The 14,572-nt window shown below is 46.8% G+C and overlaps 1 protein-coding gene across 1 annotated transcript; it reads left to right on the forward strand.

Moving 5' to 3' along the window:
- Positions 1–2,540: 2,540 nt before the first annotated feature.
- Positions 2,541–12,474, forward strand: smo (smoothened, frizzled class receptor). Its single transcript, XM_061251886.1, has 12 exons — positions 2,541–2,839; positions 4,142–4,347; positions 6,176–6,385; positions 7,295–7,467; positions 7,877–8,096; positions 8,859–8,982; positions 9,308–9,400; positions 9,758–9,866; positions 10,228–10,413; positions 10,924–11,072; positions 11,399–11,533; positions 11,825–12,474. Exons 1-12 carry the CDS (start codon positions 2,578–2,580, stop codon positions 12,472–12,474), a joined length of 2,517 nt encoding a protein of 838 aa, XP_061107870.1. The 5' UTR covers positions 2,541–2,577.
- The last annotated feature ends 2,098 nt before the right edge of the window (positions 12,475–14,572 follow it).

Genomic DNA, 14,572 nt, shown 5'->3' on the forward strand with positions numbered 1-14,572 from the left:
CGCCGGAACATTGCCACTGTCACTTGTTAATGATGGACAGAGAGAGAGATAGGGAAGGGAAGGGAGAGGTAAACTGAGAAACAGAGGAAGAAAGAGGTAGGAAGAGAGCAAGAGAGAGAAGGATGTAGAGAGAAGGAGGGAGAGAGAGAGGGAGAAAGTTGGCTATTGGCTCGGTCTTGGGGCCTGCATGCAGTGTGTGTGGTCCTAGTTTGGCTCAGCCTTCAGCAGCCATGTTACACAGGACTTTTTTTAAGGTGGTCTGAACAGCTCAGAGAGAGCAGTGTAGACACCATACGCCAAACAGAGCCCTCTGGTAGTTCATATTGATATACACAAGCAGGTTAAATGTATAAATATATATGCTGGGTATGTTGACCATCGGACTGCCAAACGATTCTTTTCTCTATTAAAGTTTGAGTAGAAGAGTGGGATTCCCCCAGACCTACGGAATGTTATGGTTCACCTCTTCCTTGACTGCATCAAATTGATTCAGTTGATCTCGACGCTCTGCTCTACAAGCCTGTGTTTAATCTGCAGACAAGCAGGCTATGACGTGAATCGGAAAACATTTGCCTTAACTTGTACTACTTTCGTTGGTGTCTGGGTACTGGCTAAATAAGGTATGGCAATAAGGTTAGCCTCACTGAGCACGAGTAGGTATGGGCATGGCGTATGTTAAATCTGAAGTCTTTATTTTATTTTTTAAGGGCAGGGATGAATCTAGTTTTCCACCTTAACTATGAGGGAGGAAGCAGATTTCCATTATGTGGGTCCCTGAGGAAACTGATTGCATGTTCATTTGGAGAAAACCATAAACAAACAAACGTATATTTTTGTTGGTCAAATCAGGTTGACATGCATTCTGGGTTCCATAAAGTTCCACTACTGTTATAACCCCCCCTCACTTTCAATTCAACGCAACCTACCCGCGATCAAAGTACTAAACGTGAACTACATCAACCACCATCCTAGTGTCTGAAAGGGTGGAACAAAGATTCCAAGTCGTCTCAATCAGAATCAGAAGAGATAAGAGAAGAGATGAGAAAAGTGTTATATAGTGATATGATCACTAGCATATTCGAATTTTTTTTTAGATATTTTCTACTGGCCAGTGTCCTTGTATCTCTGCTGTGGATAGTGAAATATTCAGTGTTGAATCAACTCTGACATTGTAGATTTGATCCCTACTGGACTGAAACTTTGAACATTTTATTATAGCGTGCAAGTTGGATTTTGGGTAATATAGCAAAGTCATTTTAGTATGCCTAAGAGACCCACGGTTACACACTATTTTTCTGCTTCTGGCAGCGATGTTTTTATTATATTAGTTCTCATTTAAAACGTTTTACAGAACTTTGTGTCAAACCAATCAATCATTTTGAGTATAAATATCAAATCACAAATGTGTGATGTAGCGCTTAATTAGAATTTTGGAGCTGAATTTGTCATTATCCAGTAACTTGTTTTAAATGTTTTATTCAGAACTCCATTTTATCAGATATTTTGTAATTATATACTCCCTTTTGATGCATCAAAAATAAGAATTTCGTGAAAATAATCTGTCATTTTGTCCCAAACGTTTAGTAAACATTTCACTTTACTTAAAGCCAAACATGTAATTACAGTATAACACCCCCCCCTATAACCTGTAAAAAAGAAAAAAAAAAGAAAACAAACAATTCAGGGATTTGTACTTGAGGCTATTTATCCGAGATGGGCGTATTTTAAACTACCTGTATACACAAATTAACAAATGTGGTTATAGAGCTGCGTGAAATCACCTTTCTCTGGTCTGGGGGTGGGGGAGGCTGGGGGGTTAGTGTTTTGATATTAGCCTTCCGTACGGCGCATTCCTACTCTGGGACGTGGGGGGATGGGAGCCCGGGTTTCAGAAACTTTGCCTCTCCCGACATGTGCATTCCAGGGAGGAAGAGTGGGAAATCAGCGGACACGGCAGCGAGAGAGGAAAAAAACAAAGGACCAGACCTCTGCTTTAGCACCGCCGCGATTTTAAGAGGGGATCCCCGATTTTTTTTCCAAGTTTTTTTGTGGAGAGTGTAACCGTAACTCACCTTTTTTTGCAGTAAAATGTGAAAAGGAGGTGCGCTGTGGCTGCACAGGGGGATGGAGCGAATAGTACACGGATCGTATTACAGTTTTTCAGACTTTTCTTGTCAAGGTTTTTTTCCGCTTCCCAAAAAAAGTTGGGGGATGGTGGCTTTGTGGTTCGCCTTCTCCGTTTAAATCGAATTCTTTCTTTTGCAAAAATACACGAGGAGTATTAAGAAAAAAGTATTTTCGCCAAAGTGAAACGTATTAATATAAATGGGGCACGGCTGAAGATAACGAAGGATTAAAAAAAAAAAAAAAAGATTTACGCACCGATAATGGAATATAAGAAATTTGCAAGAAAGTATTTTTCTTTTACTTTCGAGTTAAAAAAATGCAACCTAGACGTGCAGTACTAACTTTAGCGGTTTACTGGTAAAACTTTACTTTTTCAGCGACGCTCCGAGTTGAAACAAGGAACGTGCGGAGTCTCGCGGACACAACGTTGCACAGACTCAGCCTCCCAAGATGTCTTCCCGGAGCTGCTCCTTTGTTGAAAGATTTGGGATGCTTTGGATATGGCTCGCATCCTTTACATTCGCTCATCTGGTAACGGCACAGAAGAACGAAACTGTGTTTAACGATTATTGCAAGAAATCGTCGACATGTGAAGCACTGAAATACAACACATGCCTCGGTTCGCCGTTACCGTACACTCACACGTCCCTGATTCTGACGGACGATTCGAGTACGCAAGAAGAAGCTTTTGAGAAGTTAGCCATGTGGTCCGGTAAGCCTTATAAACTGTGTGGCTTAATTAGTTTCGTAATAGCTACAGATGCTCTTCTGGGGCAGAACCTGTTTGAGATTATAGATCAACAACTATTACTAGTTTGAAAGACATGCGCAGGCATTAGCTTCCAACCATGAGCTACTCATGAATTTATCTACCAAAGTTGGTAGCCACATCGTCAAGTAAATTTTATATTTATTATCGACAATCAACAATTAAGCCAATTTCACTGAAATATTATATGTCCATAATAATGTAAAAATTACAATTTAAAATATGTTTAAAACTTAGAACACTATTGATTTTTTCAACGATGAATTGACTATATAGACGTATTTCAGGGCTTGATTGAACTAATACGGTTTTGTTTTGCATCCACCACGCGTTACATTTTAGCTTCTGACAACAGACCAAAACTATTTTATGTGTGTACTTAAATTTTTATACAATTTAAAATTTTAAATATATGTACATTTCATAAATATATTTGACGTTTTTATGTATATGGTTTTCATATTTTATGCTGCAATTTCATTCAAACTCAAATGACTGCAATACTGTGGCATTCATGTGTGTTGATGGTATGGTTCCCAAACCTTTTTAGTCCATGATGCTACCTTGAGGAGGGACTGCATTTTCTGATCATATTTCTGATAAAATTACATATTAATGGATATTATTGGATGGAACATCCGTCAAAACCAGGGCAAGCACACTAATGGAGTGCAAGTGTTTAATCTGGGTGGTGTGCGTGTTAAAGGAAATGTGATGTATACACATACACAGATACATTTGTCTGACCCTATCAGTGGGGTTCCCCTGACCAGGAGCAGCCTGTAGCCTGTAGCTTAGTGGCTAAGGGACAAAACTGGAACCCGGAAAGGTTGGTGGTTCAAGCCCCAGTGTAAGATCTGCACAGCCGTTGGGCCCTTAAGCAAGGCCTTTAACCCTGCATTGCTCCAGGGCGGGGATTGGCCCCTGCTTAAGTCTAGTCAACTGTATGTCTGTAGGGGGCAACTGTAGGGGGCAACGTGGCTCAGGCAGTAAGAGCAGTCGTCTGGCAGTCGGAGGGTCGCCGGTTCGATCCCCCGCCCGGGCTGTGTCGAAGTGTCCTTGAGCAAGACACCTAACCCCCAAATGCTCCTGACGAGCTGGTCGGCGCCTTGCATGGCAGCCAATCGCCGTTGGTGTGTGAGTGTGTGTATGAATGGGTGAATGAGAAGCATCAATTGTACAGCGCTTTGGATAAAGGCGCTATATAAATGCCCCTGCACTCACCGGCCCGTGTCCCCTCCTCAGGTCTGCGGAACGCCCCGGGGTGCTGGGCGGTGATCCAGCCCTTGCTGTGTGCCGTGTACATGCCGAAATGTGACGGCGGGAGAGTGGAGCTCCCCAGCCAGAGCCTCTGCCAGGCCACGCGGAAGCCCTGCGCCATCGTGGAGCGGGAGCGGGGCTGGCCCGCCTTCCTCCAGTGCACTCCGGACCGGTTCCCCGTGGGCTGCCAGGTACGGCCTGCGCCTCCCCACCGCGCATAACCCCTCATAAGGCTGACATAACACTGTCACACACATGCCATAACATAATCAAAAATGTCTGTAACACTTCACTTGGACCTCTCACCATAAGGCTGACATAACACTGTCGTACACATGACATAACATAATCAAAAATGTCTGTAACACTTCACTTGGACCTCTCACCATAAGGCTGACATAACACTGTCACACACATGACATAACAAAATCAAAAATGTCTGTAACACTTCACTTGGACCTCTCACCATAAGGCTGACATAACACTGTCGTACACATGACATAACAGCTGTCACACGATGGCATAACAGATAGTGGCCGCGTTTCCCGAACGCGTTAAGAACGTTCTTAAGCTAAGAAAGTTCTTAAGGACCGTCAATTAGAAGGTCCTTAAGAACTTTCTTAGCTTAAGAACATTCTTAACGCGTTCGGGAAACGCGGCCTATGTCAGGTTATGCCAAATGATATAAAACTGTGATGAAAGTATGACAGTTTTATGTAATTATCACATAATTATCATATAACCTGATATCATCCGTTATGTCATCTTGTGACATAACATTACATCTTGTGTTACCGACATTTTCAATTCCTCACTCAACCAACCTGTAGGCAGACCTGGATTAAATGCGTAGATAGTGTAGGGCAGTGGTCTCCAAATCTGGACCTTACTCTGCACTTATTTAATCAATTAGAGCAGTTGATTATTCAGTTAACTCCCCTCACCTGGTTATCTGGGTCTCAACAGGGTGCTGATTTTAAGGTGAAAACAAAAACCAGCAGACCCAGTAGCTCTCCAGGACCAGGGTTGGAGACCACTGCTGTACAGGCGATAACAAAAACCTGCCCCCATACCGGCCTTTTTTGGATAAGATTGGACACCCCTGAATTAGATTCAGGAAATGTATTATAAATCAGTTTATGAAATGAATGTTTTCGTAATGTTGTATGAGGCATTATTCAGTCATTTTTCTTCTTTTCCTGGAACGGCTGAACTGAATTGGAACGGGCCCAAGCTCTGCTGTGTGACCCCTGCTGTAAACTGTCATATTGAAACATTTAGGCACACGCAAAACAGACCTCCTCCCTGTTTATCTTCGCTCTTCTCATCCTTTGTGAGCGTTGTTGAGATGATAAAACAAGCCCACATTTGCCCTTTGAAGAGAGCAGCTTTTTTTGGAATGTTTTTCTTTTTTTCTTCTTCTCCAAATTCTATTGAAATCAGTGTTCATGAACTTTTATTAAAATTCTAGAACCTGTAATGATTGTGACGTCAGCATTGGAATGTTTGGTTAGAAACGTTCGAATCATGTAGTTGTGATCTTATAAGCCTTATAAGCAGGAATCATCAACTCATGGTCCTTGAGGGGCTGAGAACTAGCTAGTTTGCCACCCTCCCTTTCCCTGGGAGTCAGGTGTGAGGTCAGTCTGGCCAATCTGTTGCACAAATTGTTCTGTTAATTGCCTGGGAGAAATTTAAACCGGGGTTGGATTTGGATGCAAGGACCAGATGTGATGATGCCTTCCCTAAAAGATTAATAGGGCTGTGGGGTTAGGGCAGGGACAGGGTCTTATCCGAGAAGGTCCGGTGTGGGTGCAGGTTTCTGTTTTAGCGCAGTATCGTCTGATTCAACTAATTAACTGATCAGAGTCTACAATCAAGACCTTGATAAGCTGAATCAGGTTTCTGAGCACAGGGCTAAAACAATAAACAATAAGACCGGACACCCCTGGGTTGGGGTAATGGGGTTAATCTCCGGTGAATCGATCAGCACTAACCGATGGGTCGTTTGCCGGACAGAACGAGGTGCAGAAGATCAAGTTTAACACGTCGGGGCACTGCGAGGCGCCCCTGGTGAAGACGGACAACGAGAACAGCTGGTACGAGGACGTGGAGGGCTGCGGCATCCAGTGCAACAACCCCCTCTTCACCGAGGAGGAGCACTCCGACATGCACACCTACATCGCCCTGTTCGGCTCCATCACCCTCTTCTGCACCTTCTTCACCCTGGTGAGTCAAAGAGTCAGATTCACAGTGGTGAGTCAGAGCCAGATTCAGATACGCACTGGTGAGTCAGAGCCAGATTCACACTGGTGCGTCAGAGCAAGATTCAGATTCACACTGGTGAGTCAGAGTTAGATTCAGATTCACACTGGTGAGTCAGAGTTAGATTCAAAATAAACACTGGTGAGTCAGAGTCAGATTCACACTGCTGAGTCAGATTCAGATTAAGATACACACTGGTGAGTCAGATTCAGATTCAAATACACACTCTTCACACTGGTGATCCAAATTCAGATTCCATTATGCACTGGGGAGGTCCTGGTTTTTCAAATTCAAATACACTCTGGTGAGGAACCCGTTTTTCAAATTCAAATACACACTGGCGTGGGCCCAGGTTTTCAAATTCAAATGCGTACTTGTGAAGTGGCAGCTTTTTAAATTCAAATGCACACTGGTGGGGACCCAGTTTTTCAAATTCAAATGCACACTGATGAGGAACCAGATTTTAAAATTCAAATACACACTGGCATGGGCCCAGGTTTTGAAATTCAAATTCAAATGCGTACTTGTGAGGGGCTGGCTTTTCAAATTCAAATTGACACTTATTAGGGCCCAGGTTTTCAAATTCAAATTCAAATTGACACCAGTGAGAGCCCATTCGTTCAAATTCAAATACACGCTGGTCACACGGGTGAGGTCCCGGTTATTCACATTGAAAACCCATCACATTACACGTACTATCCGCATACTGTCCGCATACTATTCACTGTAAGTCTCTAATTGTTTAAAGATGACGTAATGTGGATCAGTCCAGCGTAATTAGTTTGAGGAAGATGAGAAATGTCATAGGAAGGCTCCACCCTCATGGTCAGTGGGTTTAATGATCTGTCCTCCCTGCTGGATGTTTGGGAACAGGCCACGTTCCTGGCCGACTGGAAGAACTCCAACCGCTACCCGGCCGTCATCCTGTTCTACGTCAACGCCTGCTTCTTCATCGGGAGCATCGGTTGGCTGGCCCAGTTCATGGACGGGGCCCGCACCGAGATCGTCTGCAAGAGCGACAACACCATGAGGCTGGGGGAGCCCACGTGAGTCTCCTCGCTGACCTCAGATCAGCATTCACTCAACCGTATCTCTGAATGTGTGAGCTGAAACTGAACTGTCAAACTGAATCTAGATCAGGGGCCTGGATTCACAAACATGTAATACGTATATCAGGGTGGGAATTTAGTTGAGTTTAGTCTACAAGCAAAGTAAGACAATAACAAGATCATTTCTTTGCTTAAATGCGAGGCTTCTACTGATCTCAGATCAGCTCTCCGTCAGCTGTATCTTTGACAAAACTGATCCTGGATCAGGGGCCTGGATTCACAAATGCACATGTATCAGGGTAGGAATTTACTTTAGTTTAGTTGAAAATCAAAGCAAGACAAGAACAAGATTACATTTTAGCTTAAACGTGAGTCTGGTACTGATCTCAGCGCTCCCCCCCCCCAGCTCCACGGAGACGCTGTCCTGCGTGATCATCTTCATCATCGTGTACTACTCCCTGATGTCGGGGGTCATCTGGTTCGTGATGCTCACCTACGCCTGGCACACCTCCTTCAAGGCCCTGGGCACCACCCACCAGCCCCTGTCTGGGAAGACCTCCTACTTCCACCTGGTCACCTGGTCCATCCCGTTCGTGCTGACCGTGGCCATCCTGGCCATAGCGCAGGTAAACATGTCAAAACTGATCCTGGATCAGGGGCCTGTGTTTGTGCTGACCGTGGCCATAGCACAGGTAAACATGTCAAAACTGATCCTGGATCAGGGGCCTGTGTTTGTGCTGACCGTGGCCATCCTGGCCACAGCGCAGGTAAACATGTCAAAACTGATCCTGGATCAGGGGCCTGTGTTTGTGCTGACCGTGGCCATCCTGGCCGTAGCGCAGGTAAACATGTCAAAACTGATCCTGGATCAGGGGCCTGTGTTTGTGCTGACCGTGGCCATCCTGGCCATAGCGCAGGTAAACATGTCAAAACTGATCCTGGATCAGGGGCCTGTGTTTGTGCTTACCGTGGCCATCCTGGCCATCGCGCAGGTAAACATGTCAAAACTGATCCTGGATCAGGGGCCTGTGTTTGTGCTGACCATGGCCATCCTGGCCATAGCGCAGGTAAACATGTCAAAACTGATCCTGGATCAGGGGCCTGTGTTTGTGCTGACCGTGGCCATAGCACAGGTAAACATGTCAAAACTGATCCTGGATCAGGGGCCTGTGTTTGTGCTGACCGTGGCCATCCTGTGGATATGCAGTGATGAGTATTTCAGGACGGCTCTCGACGTGTTCTCTGTGCGGTTGATGAGGACGGTTGTTGACGTGTTCTCTGTGCGGTTGTAGGTGGACGGAGACTCAGTCAGTGGAGTCTGTGTGTGGATGTGCAGTGGTGGGTCTTTGACGAGGTCGGCTGTTGATGTGTTTTCTGTGCCGTTGTAGGTGGACGGAGACTCGGTCAGTGGAATCTGCTTCGTGGGCTATAAGAACTACCACTACCGCGCCGGCTTTGTGCTGGCGCCCATTGGCCTTGTGCTCATCATCGGAGGCTACTTCCTCATTCAGGGTGAGCAGACTATCGTCTTCACTCTATCGATTTAAAAGATCTACCTGCAAGTTTTTAAAACATTTAAATGCTTTTTATTTTATTTTTTTCTATGTTTTCATTGCCTATGTTGGAGTGTCCTGTTATATTTGTAGTCACAGCTGATTTAGGCACCAGTTATTTATACGCAGATAACAAATAGTGTCATACTTCAGATTAAATTTTTCTTTTATTTTAAAAAAAAAAGTCAGTTGCATTTTGAGAGCAGCGGATATGTGTCTCAGATAGACTCAGTCGGCCTGAAACTGCTTGTGTTTGTTTATTATTATTATTTGCGTGGTTGCAGGCGTCATGACGTTGTTTTCAATCAAAAGCAACCACCCAGGGCTTCTGAGCGAGAAAGCGGCGAGCAAAATCAACGAGACCATGCTCAGGCTCGGTAAGACGCGGCCGTCTGAACCGCCGATATCGATTTATTATGTAATATGCGTTCATTATGTAATATGTATTGTACTTATGCTGATTGTACGCGTCAGTGATGAATCTCAGTTGTGTAGTTGTGTTGTTGTGTAGATTATGAGTGACCTATAGGGGCTCTTGACAAACAGTGTTTTCCAAGTTGAAAAATTAAGGAGCACACTGACGCATCGTAATTAGTGAATGTGCTCCTGAATGATTTGTCTTATTTGGCACACATAATTTTCGAATGGGAAAATTGGAGCGCTGTAGACTGAAATGAGGAAAACTGGAGAAGATTTTCCTTCTCAGCATCCGCTCCCGGTCTCTTCCCTCTCAGGAATATTTGGCTTCCTGGCTTTTGGCTTCGTCTTCATCACTTTCGGCTGCCACTTCTACGACTTCTTCAACCAGGCCGAGTGGGAGAGGAGCTTCAGGGAGTTCGTGTTGTGAGTTTCCCCCGCCTGGTGAAGGGCATAGTTACCGTTTAACCCTCTGAAGAGCAGAATTGTTTTTTTGAAGAGTGTTTTTTTTGTTGTTGTTGTTGCAAGTCGCTGTTCTAGAACTCTGTTGCTCTCAGAACATTCTGCTCATGTGTAGCGGGGTTCGCTCGACTAGTTCGCTCATAAGCACGGTGAAGTGCAGGAGAGTGAAGGCTCGTAGCACGTTACCGTGACAACGCTCCCTGATGACATTACCGTCAAATTCAAGAGAACGCCGTTGCCCTTGGCTAGAGGCGATTTTGTCTTCAGTTGACTGGTGACGCGTTTGTCCGACAAATATTAACCTCCTTGTGTTGTGTGCGTTCAGCTGCGAGGCCAACGTGACGATCGCCCATCAGACCAATAAGCCGATCCCAGAGTGCACCATCAAGAACAGGCCCAGCCTGCTGGTGGAGAAGATCAACCTGTTCGCCATGTTCGGCACGGGCATCGCCATGAGCACCTGGGTGTGGACCAAGGCCACGCTGCTCATCTGGAAGCGCACCTGGTTCAGGTGAGCAATGCCCTCCGAAACCCTCTGAAGGGCAAGGGGATTTCAGGATTCTTTTTCTTTCAGAATTCTAGATTATTCTAGATATTCTCGAACTCTTCAGTCACCAGTAGTGATTGTGACATCACCGTTGGAATGCTCTGTTCAGGACATTCCACTAACACCAGTGAAATTTAACACATCACTAGTTAGATGCACAGAACTAGTTCCTGCGTGTTTGCCATTGTTCTGATGTTGTTTAAAAATATGCTTGTTGGAGTGGCACATGACTGTTGGTGGGCTGTTGTGGCATTTGATTGGTGCATGAGCGTCACTTGATAGAGGGCTGTTGTGGCGTTTGATTGGCTCGTGAGTGTCACATGACAGAGGGCTGTTGTGGCGTTTGATTGGCTCGTGAGCATCACATGACAGAGGGCTGTTGTGGCGTTTGATTGGCTCACGAGCATCACATGACAGAGGGCTGTTGTGGCGTTTGATTGGCTCGCGAGCATCACATGACGGTTTGTGCTGAAGGATTCTGGGCCGCAGCGATGACGAGCCCAAGAGGATAAAGAAGAGTAAGATGATCGCCAAGGCCTTCTCCAAGCGCAAGGAGCTGCAGCAGGACCCCGAGAAGGAGCTGTCCTTCAGCATGCACACCGTGTCCCACGACGGCCCCGTCGGTGAGAACCAGGAGCGCTTTCTTTTTTGCTGTTGCCTGATATTGTTAATAAGTTATTATGAGTGTTGGCTGCTGAGCTGAAAACTGAGGAAGCAGAAAACGTCCCCTTAAACTGATTATTGGTCTTGAACCTGTTTAAGGGGGAAGTTTTCTGCTTCCTCCATTTTTAGTTCAGGAGCCGACCACCGCTGTCCCGCGGGCAAAAATGACCTTATCATAAACAATTTCATCAATAAAATTATTTTCGTGTTCCCGATCAAGTTGTAAGCCATGTTCAGCAGTGCTGTTAATAACCAAGCCGTGACCACGCCTCTCTGTCCCGCCCAGCCGGCATTAACTTTGACCTGAACGAGCCGTCCAACGACATGTCCTCCGCCTGGGCTCAGCACGTCACCAAAATGGTGGCCAGACGAGGAGCCATCCTGCCCCAGGACATCTCCGTCACGCCCACGGGAACGCCAGGTGAGCTGTCCTCCAGCCCAGGGAGGGGTAGGGCTGCCGGACCCTGGGTCCTGTGTCCAAAGAGTGCTCACTACCGCTTCTGAGTGGGCGCAGTGCGTAGGGGCACAGAGGACGAGGCTGTGGGGCTTTTGTGCACATTTAAGCACACTGGCTCTTCCCTCTCTCTCTCTCTCTCACCCCATCTCTCGCTCTCATTCTGCCCACCCCCATCCCTCTCTCTCTCCCTCTCTCCCTCCCTCTCTCTCTCCCCCTTGCTCTCTTTCTCTCTCTCTCTCTCCCTCCCTCTCTCAGTCCCCCCTGAGGACAGGAAAGCTCGTCTCTGGATGGTCGAGGCGGAGATCTCCCCGGAGATGCTGAAGAAGAAGAGGAAGAAGAGGAGGCGGAAGAAGGAGGTGCGTCCGCTCGGACCTGAGGAGGAGGAGGAGCCCGACCGTCGCCGCGGAGACCGGGCCGACCGCCCCCCTCCGAGCTCCGTGCCCCGCCTCCCCAAACTGCCCTTCCACCGGAGCCTGGTGACCGCAGGAAGTGGGCGGCCGCAGGAGGAGGAAGTGCTCCCGGGGTCGCTCCCGGAGTTCCGGCCCTCGCACCCTCTCCCGTACCAGGAGCGCTACGGAGGCCTGGGCTTCCCGTCCGCTTCCGACCAGCACCGCCGGCATCCCGGACTCCGTCTGGACAACAGGGCTGACGACCCGCCGTCTCTTAGCAACAGCCGGCCGGGGGGGCGGAGCCTGGGCTTGGCGGGGGGCGGTGGCTACCCCTACGCCCCGCCCTGGCAGCGGTACGACGGCGGAATGTTCCGGAGCACTGCGCAGGAGGAGATCCCCGCCGCGGGGGGTTCTGGGAGGGGGAGGACTCAGGGCAGGAGGGCGGGACTCGCACCCATCCACTCCCGGACCAATCTGATGGACGCTGAGCTGGTGGACGCAGACTCTGACTTCTGAGACCGCGTGCAGTGCGGTTCGGTGAGGTTCGGTTCGGTTCAGTTGCTTTGGACCGGTGTGTAAGCGAGAAGAAGTGCTGGAAACTTTTTAAAACTTACAAGACTCCCCCCACACCTCTGGCCCTCCTTTTGAATTGGCTTTTCATCTTTTAAAACTTAAAAACACAAAACAAGAAAAGCAATGGGCTTTAGGTTACTGAAAAACAACTCACATGGTCCAATCAAAAGTCTCAATAACAACCCCACTGATCAAGGCCCATGTTCATATTTACCTTGGTACCTTTAAAGTGTTGTTGCCAGGAATGTAATCCATCAAAGATTCATTCACCTCCACAAAAGAAGGTAATATAAGGGCAAGACTAACTTGGGATACCACCGTTGATAAATGTACATAAATATGATAAATATGGATGAATATTGGACCAGGTTGTTCATCAGTATTATCTCACCTCCGCAGAGCTGTAGGAGGAGTCGGTACACCAGAAGTGTACAAGGAGGACAGATATCATGCCATCTTCTGCTTCTAATTATGTAAATGGTCTAAATAATCTATTTGATCTGAGCTTTTTGTTGAAGTCACAAGCTACAGCTACAAGCTGCACAAGTACCCTGGGTGAAAACCTTTTTTTTTTTTTTTTTGCTGTGATCTGTTTTTGTATATTAAGAAAGTTATTACAAAACCATTCAGAGTGACTGACTCATTGACTGATTCAGAGAAAACCAAGCATACACAGCGTTGCCCCTGGAATGTAGCTGTGTGCCCCTGAGAAGGTCTCTGCTCCCAGCACGGTCTGTCTCAGCCCCTGAGAAGGTCTCTGCTCTCAGCATGGTCTGTCTCAGATGAAGCATCTGGGGATCTGCCTGTCCCTGAGTTCAGGGCAGGATGGATGGACGGTACTTTTGTAGATAAAGCAAATATGTTTATTTTTTTAAAAACATTACTATGTGCCAGCACACACAGGTAACCTTCTCTCTTCTGTATGGGGGTAGGAGAATGAAATTGTTGTTGTCTTTGTTTGTTTTTTTTGGAGTGAGAGAGTGGCTTTAAGGTGACTGAAAAGGATACTTTAATCCCGAGAACATTTTAAGAAGATGTACTGTGCGTGTCAGTCACGTACTGCTTACTTCTTTACACGTGTACTGAAGAGGGCTATTTTCATGTTTTATTTTCTTCCATCTTTGTGATAATTGTACATACTTGTAGATAATCTCAGCGGGACTAAGAAGCTTGGTGTAGGCTTGTAGTGTCAATGTTCTCAAGCAACTGCGTTGCATCGAATGCGGTATTCTGAGCAGGAACGGGGGGGGAAAGATCGGTCTCCTTCGCTCCGAGTGATCCGGATGTGGGAATTAAGCTATCCCAAACGGTCCCACAGCCTTATCCCAAACCGTCCCACAGCCTGAGAACTCACACTCCGTACTGTATCATGTACCCGTCGACATGGCGAAGAATGAGGCGCTTCACACTTTAAATGAAGAATCCGTGTTTTTTTGTTTTTGCAAAGCAACTCATAGACCTTCACTCACCTTAAGCAAGTAGAATATTCTCCACAAGGGGGAGCTGTTGGCACTCACTTGGCTGCTGGGTTGCTGCTTGCATTAGACTGGTTCCTCAAATCAAGGACAGTGTGTCCTTTTATTTTCGTTGTTGTCTTTTTTTACGTTACACGTTTTCAGTGAGGTATTTCTCTATCAGGCTTCTTGGCGTTGCATCCGACTGACGGTCTCACCTACACGATGTCCAATCCTGTGGCCTGTGTAGGATTGTAGAGCATACCTGTGCCAGGTGTGAGCTGACGCACAGCTGGCCCCAGCTTTGCAAAGAGGGACACTGCATTGTCACAGGACTCTGCTCTGTGCTCACTAGCACCCCCTAGTGGGCTGGATGCCTGTTGGCTGTAGTGATGTCATTCCTGATTCCAGCTTATTGGGTCGATGATGTGGTGCGCAGAGTGAGGGCAAGCAGCCAGCTGTCAGAGGACGTTCAGGTCCCACGTCCTCACTGCAGTGATGGGACAGTCTGGCAGCTGCCATCGGACATTCCGACATTCCCAATAGCAGGGAACTGAGGTGGAAAAATGCAATTCCAGCATGAAAGA

Source organism: Conger conger, chromosome 8, assembly GCF_963514075.1.
Source record: "Conger conger chromosome 8, fConCon1.1, whole genome shotgun sequence".
NCBI lineage: Eukaryota > Metazoa > Chordata > Actinopteri > Anguilliformes > Congridae > Conger > Conger conger.

Bases quoted from the DNA above. Each gene is read 5' to 3' on its own strand.
- smo (XM_061251886.1), top strand. From the start codon at position 2,578: ATGTCTTCCCGGAGCTGCTCCTTTGTTGAAAGATTTGGGATGCTTTGG. The intron at 8,097-8,858 runs GTAAACATGTCA...GTGCCGTTGTAG, and splicing joins CCATCCTGGCCATAGCGCAG to GTGGACGGAGACTCGGTCAG. The intron at 11,534-11,824 runs GTGAGCTGTCCT...TCCCTCTCTCAG, and splicing joins CACGCCCACGGGAACGCCAG to TCCCCCCTGAGGACAGGAAA.